This window comes from Phaseolus vulgaris, chromosome 11, assembly GCF_051622355.1.
Source record: "Phaseolus vulgaris cultivar YP4 chromosome 11, ASM5162235v1, whole genome shotgun sequence".
NCBI classification, from domain to species: domain Eukaryota; kingdom Viridiplantae; phylum Streptophyta; class Magnoliopsida; order Fabales; family Fabaceae; genus Phaseolus; species Phaseolus vulgaris.
The window spans coordinates 41625188-41632111 of record NC_143508.1 but is presented as its reverse complement, the minus strand read 5'-3'; the positions used below and the strand labels follow the sequence as shown (position 1 = coordinate 41632111).

Sequence of the window (6924 nt, the reverse complement as noted above, 5' to 3'; positions counted from 1 at the left end):
AATATTTTCCTATTGAGTATGATTTCAGTTGGGATTATATTCTCGTGATAGAAAGATGTTACAAGGGGTAAATTATAAAAGGGATTTGAGATCCCAAGTTAAGGTACGCTGTTTCTAAGACTGAAACTTACTACTTCTTATTTCTTATAAGCCCTGTACTGACTTGATTGTCGGAGTGCAATCAACAAGTAGGGTCCCCTCTGTTTCAACGGAGCAACGTTCCAGTGCAACAAGATGCAAAACAGATTCCATAAGAGACAGACGATGCTAGAGCTTGTCAACAAAGTCAACCGGCAAGAACATTTGGTGCCCACTGTGGAGCCGGATAAAACCAGGTCCCACCCACAGTTGTGCTCAAGCTTTTAGGCGTGATGAGGAATACGAGGCAAGGTCCATTAGGATCTGAAGGGAGTGACAACCCCACCATACAACAGCTTATGGAGACTGTGAGTGTTCTCCAAGAGGCGGTGGGAGCATCCAGGGCTGACCAGGAGAGGCTCATGGAGGAGGTTCGAGCTGAGCAGGTGCTCAGGCAAGACCAGTTCATGAAGAACTAGATGCGTCACGGGTGAGTGACGAGGAGTTACGTAAAGCCAACGAGGAATTGCGTAAGGACCTACAGTAGCTGGGCGATCGCTCCACAGGGGAGCTGACCTAGACATTGAAATTCAATTTGTCTATTTATTCAGTCTGGAGTTGAACCAAACTTTTTTCAAACACCCTGTGAAGACTTGCTCGTAATAAAATAAGAAGATCAAAAGTTTAGGCAACTTCACGAGGTAGAAAAACTGAAAAACTCAATAAAAATAACAGTACTCCTTGGATCTATTTTGTCAACATATCAAGTAAGGGGTATATTGACCTTGAAACAAAGGTCCTTTTGTCCATTTTTCATATTTTTGTTGTAAATTTTTCTTTCATTTTACTTTTTGATTATTTTCATAGGGTGATTCTTGACTCTGGCTGAGACAAGAATTTTTTTCTTTAATCTCTTACACTCCAACAACTTAGAAAGAATGATACTAAACTCAAAACAAAAATTGCTCAAGAAAACCTTAATCTTCAAAAACAAAGTAAAGCGGATAACCATCTTACCTCGACAAAGAAAACATTTTGTATGCCTTTACCACCTAATCAAGGTAATCCTTCTTCCTCTTCTTTTTCTTTTTCTTGTACATTGTTTTCTCCATTTCTTCCGATGTCTCATTTCTCTGCCTTAGGTAATATAAACCACAATAAAGGTACCACACAAACTAATTTTTTGTTTTATGTTCACATACCCATTAACTTTTATTCTTTTGCATTCTCTTTATGTTTTCTATTTTTTTCAGGTGGATCCATGAACCTAGTGGATGACAATCACAAGTTGTTGAAAATAAGGTAAGGATAAATCCTTTTGAAGGGGTGAGGGGAGTCTGATGGAGGACCATCCAAAATTTCCAACTCACCATACACAAGGTTAAGAGCATAAGCATGTACAACATAAATAAACTATCTTAGTGTGTAAAAACAAGTAGAATAGTTTCATATCTTGCATTGGACCACTTTCTATAGTAGACTTTAAATAAAACATGCATATTTTAGAAACCCTCACTTGACATACAAGCAAGGGTTTCCAAAGCTCATAAGAACACACAAAAACTAACCAAATAAACATCAAGAACTCACTAGGTTAGCTAAAACTAACCAAGGTGAAGGTAGCTTAAATGGAAGCCTATAAATATATGTTTATCACACTCATGTATTTAGATTTGATATAGTTGAATGAGTATACTGAATATTTCAGACTTCATTATTTCCCAAATCTCCTTTTGCTAGAGAGCCTCAAAGACCTAGTGAACCCTAGAATGTTGTCTCAACCTCTTTTTTACTTCAATTACCTATTTTAACGGTTCTCTTCACTAAACCATTCCAATTATTGGTGCATCTCTTCTTCATTTCGCTACCACTCCATTGTTCTTCATAATCCATCAACTTGGATTGCATCACTCTCCTTTTTGAGATTAGGTTAATGTTAATAAATACTTAAGGAAGTTTATTTAAATTTTTTGTAAGCAATTTTTTTGGTTAAAATATATTTTTAATTGATTGAAAGATAGTTGAATCCATTAAATGTTTTTATCTAAAGTCCTAAAATACTATAGTGAATCTTTTAATCAATTACATTATCAATTTAATCAATTTATATTACTAAAATCATAAGTTGCTCTGGGAGGATATTTTAATTTTTTAAAATGATTTTTTATTATACTAAATTTTTTTGTCCTTTTAGAATGATCTTTATCAATCTATTTTAACATAATAAAATAACGATTTAATCCATTATTTTCAGTAATGAGTGGAATCAACAAAATAAAATGCAGTTTTAATTCATTGAAATAGACAAGATAAATTCTATAACTCTCTTTTACAAATTTTTCTAAACACATTTTTTTAAGTATGAGATTTTAAAACACATTGAGAGTTACTCTTCAAAGTCAAAAAATGTTTTTTTGGAACTTTATTTTTGTGTTCTTGAGATAAATCTCTTCCTTTAGAGAATTTTCACTTGAGTTTTTCAAATTCAATCTCATCCTACTATAATCAAGTGATATTGTTCTTGTGTTCACTTTTTCTTTGTGGTGTTTAACCTTTACTGGATAAGGATTTTAGTTGTGGTTTTGTGATAGAGTGTTACAAGGGTTAAAGAACACTCTTATAGCATTCAAGAGTATTTTTTCTATATCTTGTTCGCATAAACAATTATTTTCATAATAATTTAACTTTTTTAGTTGAACGACATGTAACTTTTATTTAAGAGGAAATTAGTATAAAAACTACTATAGTCTTATTTCTCTTTCTCTCTTTATTTCTAAATTTGAATATAAATTATTCTTGTTCTAATTACATTTTTAATCTGTTAAATTTTGTATTTTAATCAATTAATTATGTCACTAGTTCGTTTTAATTCTTCTTAAATCTTTGAAACGACTCTCCTCTAAAACTCGATACCTCATTTTCTAATACTACCACCACCTTTCTTCCCAATCCTTTCAACATTCAAACCTCAATCCAATTATTATTTTACCTTCTGCCACGTATTACATAATACTTTACAAGACATCACTTCAATTTGGTTAGTGTAATAATGCTAGCTTACAAAAAGTGTCACCTACCAGTGTAGGACTATATAATGGTGTAATCTAATGGTAGTGTAGATAATGGTGTACGTGTTTCATCTCTAAAACTCTATAACAAATGGTAGATATAATTTTATTCTAATAAAGATATTTTTACATCCCACTGATAATTAATTATAATAATATAAATATCTAAGTGAATGAAATATTTTTAAATATTGTACTGTTATATTAGTATAATTAATCATTAACTACTTGTATATAAAATTTGAGTGGTGAAAATATTATCACTATTTTCATTAATTGTTAAAAGAGGATGTTAATCAATGGCAGCCAAAAACACAAGTATTTGTAAACCAAACGATGTAAAAAAAGTTGCTATGTGGTGTGGTCCTTTGAAGTACAATGTGATTCATTTTTCGTCCATGCGGTTTTGGTTCAAGCAACATTGCGTACTTCATCACTTTCACTCGATGAATGTATCGACCAACCTCCATTTGTGCAGCAGAAAAGCATGACCAAAACTGCTGTTTTCCCTTTCCACTTTTGGGAATCAGTAACACCAACCATAACAATGGCTGAAGAATTCAAATTACAATTAGCCCCACCACCATTCGGATCCTCTAGTTCCGTAACCCGAACCTTATTTGCTGATCCATGAACCCGAATCCAAGCGATTCGTTCGAGCCAGACAAATTTCGGGCATTCGGGTTCTGCTGAAAATATCCCTCTCCGTCAGCCCGTTGGGTTCTCACACTGCTTTGAACTTCCTCCTCCGTGGGTGCCCCTGCCATGAACTCCATGTGGAACGGCGGCACAGAAGGGACAAATAAGTCATTGTACTCATAATTCACCATCCCTTGGGTTTGGCAACCTGACCCGAATTCGGAAATCGAATCAAGATCCGGCGCGGTAACCCAATCAGAAAAAAATTCGGATCCCATGTTTTGAAACCCGTATTTCTCGTCCTGTTGTTGCATTGTTTTGATCGGGTTCGCACTCGGAAAAGTGAAGCACTGATCATCGATCTCCGGAAACGATTCCAGCCTGTCTTCCACGTGGGAAGATGAAGAAGGTGATGACCCATTGCTGCATTCTTTGGCCCAAAAATTTGCCTCAACCTTTTGCGAACTCGAGTTCTTCTTGTATATACGACACAAAACCCAATCATCAAGCTGCACCACATTAGCACCCAACAAATTTGAATTAGTTTTGAAACAAACCATACCATAACTGTGAGACAAAAGTTTTAGATTACTAAAATCCGATCCAAAAACCAAAAGCTTTTGATGAATACAAGTTTCAAAGCACCCAAAAGCTTTTGATGCAAAATAATGATTGGGGATGAAAAACAGGGGAAAGGAATGTGATTGTGTTAGTACCTTGGTGGTTCCGAGGTTTTTTTTGCGCGAAGAGTCAAGAACACGATACTCGTGCATGATCCAATTGGTTTTGGAGCCTTTGGGAGCTTTACCAACGTAGAACACAAGTGCTTTTTTTATGCCAACTTTTCTCCCTTGGGTGGTGATAATCTTGTCAGTTCCCGTGGCTTTCCAATACCCAGAACCCGCAACTCTGTTTGGTCTTGTACCATTCGGGTACTTCCTATCCCTCGGGCTGAAAAAATACCATTCTTTTTCTCCAAACACAGCCTTAGCTGCACCCACGGAAACCAATTTCAATTAGAAAACAATTTCAAACTTAAAACTTCAATTTTACATCCAAATCAATTCAAACCCCAACCCAAACACGCATTAAATTGTAGAGAATTTCATTACCTGGAAGAACCCATGGATCAAACTTGTACAAATCAATTTCTGCAATGATTGGAAGAGAAAAATGGTGCCCCGCAACCTTACGACAGAGGTATTGAACCAGAAGCTCTTCATCAGTGGGGTAAAACCTAAATCCAGGAGGCAAACTCAATTGTGCAAGAGGGTCTCTCACAGCAACTCCCATTTTGCTCAATTTCAAGATCCAACAGTGAATTTCAAATCAAGATAAAACAAAGTTCTTATTCTTTTTTTCTCTAGCTTATGTGTTTTCTTTTCTCTTTTTCCAAGGAATAGCTGGCAGTTATTTATACAGGGACACGAAGGTCGAGACACATGCACAGAATCTTTGTCGAGTTCCTTTTGGGCCTCTGGGATCACGCCACGTCGCCCTTTGCTGTTCGGCCACGTCGCACTTTCGGAAAAGATCATCATGCGGACGACCTTATCCACTTCACGTACGGTCGCGGCTGATTCGGTTCAGTGTATACTACTTTTCACAAAAGAAACCTTGGAATATTCTTACCATGTTGATAAACTCAAAATAACAATATTTTTTGAGACTTTAATTATGAATAATGGTTTTGCCAAATTATTATTCAAAGCGTAAACACTGGTATAACCGGTAATGGTTAAAATTTGTGCTTTTAATGACAGGTTTATATATTTTATGGGTTTGTATTTTTTGAATTTAATTGAAATCTTCTAATAATAGATTTTTTTTTATGGGTTTGTAGTTTGTTTTGAAATTTATTTTTTGCCTAATCATGTTAAATGTGCAAACGATATGGAGATAAGGCGAACACGCGTCAGTTATTGGGAAAGTAGCAAGAACAGTGTCTCTTTTTTCTTTCTTCTTACATAGAATGACTGCGTTTTCTAAACTTCTAGTCGTTATCATTTTTCACGTGAGGTTTTTCAAGGGGCGGTGACCACGTGGCCAAGTAGGAACATGAGTGTAAAGAAAATAGATATAAGCGGGTGGAAAAATTGGTTCTAAATATTTTAAAATTGACCAATAAATATTCATTGTTGACAAATACTTTTAAATTTTTTACTTTTAATTAAGTACTTTTTTTCATATGAAAATTTCATAAATAAAAGACATTATTTGAACAGAACAAATTCAGTACCATCCGAATTATTTGTTTAAATTGTTTTTAATCATATTACTGATTTTTATAAATAAACAAGGTTTTTAGTTTATTAAATTTTATGTACACCTAATAATCTTGTCTTTTAAATTGAAAAATATAAGTTAAGTTATATTTTAAATTGAAAAAAAATACAATGTTATAATTAAGCCAATAAATAAATATCACACTCAAAAATGGATTTTTTTTATAATTCAAGAATCCATGTACATACACTAAAAAAAAATCATTAACTAAAGACTAATTTTAAAAATAAAAAGTAATTAATCATTATATTAATTAAATTATATATTATTTTAAAAATTAAAAATTTATTAGTATATAAATTTATTTTTATTAATAATAAATAATTTTTAAATTAATATCTAATTAACTATTAAAATTTTAGTTATAGTTTGATAACTAAAATTTTATAGTAATTTATAAATTATTTATTAATAATAGAAATTAAATTGAATATGAATATTTTTTTAGTTGATTTAATTAATATAATAATTAATTATTTTTTATTTTTTAAATTAATTTTCATTTAATAATTTTTCAATAGGATTTTAAGTAACAAATAACAAGTTATTTGAAACGAGTTACTAAATAAATAAAAAGCAATGCAATCTAACCTTAAAATTGTATCACATCATGAATGACGAAATGTAAAAGCAAAAGAAGAATTGTGGTTGCATTGCATGTTCCACTACGACGCGTGGCGCATGAAAGCAGTTCTTATCTACTTATTTATTTTTCCCTTTCGCAATAAGGGGTTTCTTTCACTCATCAACCTCTAAGGGCAAGCTTACAAGTATTAATTGTGGTGGGGCTTGGTGGTCTCGAGTGGTGTTCATAGAAAGGAGAGTGACGTGGGTGGTCATGGTCAACGTTGTG

The 6924-nt window shown here is 33.2% G+C and overlaps 1 protein-coding gene across 1 annotated transcript; it reads right to left on the bottom strand.

The window, feature by feature from the left end:
• Nucleotides 1-3386: 3386 nt before the first annotated feature.
• Nucleotides 3387-5182, bottom strand: LOC137824155 (NAC domain-containing protein 72). The gene is made up of 3 exons (XM_068629635.2): nt 4898-5182; nt 4502-4776; nt 3387-4294 (listed from the first exon to the last, which is right to left on the bottom strand). Exons 1-3 carry the CDS (start codon nt 5076-5078, stop codon nt 3743-3745), a joined length of 1008 nt encoding a protein of 335 aa, XP_068485736.2. The 5' UTR covers nt 5079-5182; the 3' UTR covers nt 3387-3742.
• Between the last annotated feature and the right edge of the window lie 1742 nt (nt 5183-6924).

Bases quoted from the DNA above. Each gene is read 5' to 3' on its own strand.
- LOC137824155 (XM_068629635.2), bottom strand. From the start codon at position 5,078: ATGGGAGTTGCTGTGAGAGACCCTCTTGCACAATTGAGTTTGCCTCCT. The intron at 4,777-4,897 runs GTAATGAAATTC...CCGTGGGTGCAG, and splicing joins TGATCCATGGGTTCTTCCAG to CTAAGGCTGTGTTTGGAGAA. The intron at 4,295-4,501 runs GTACTAACACAA...AATGTGGTGCAG, and splicing joins AAAACCTCGGAACCACCAAG to CTTGATGATTGGGTTTTGTG.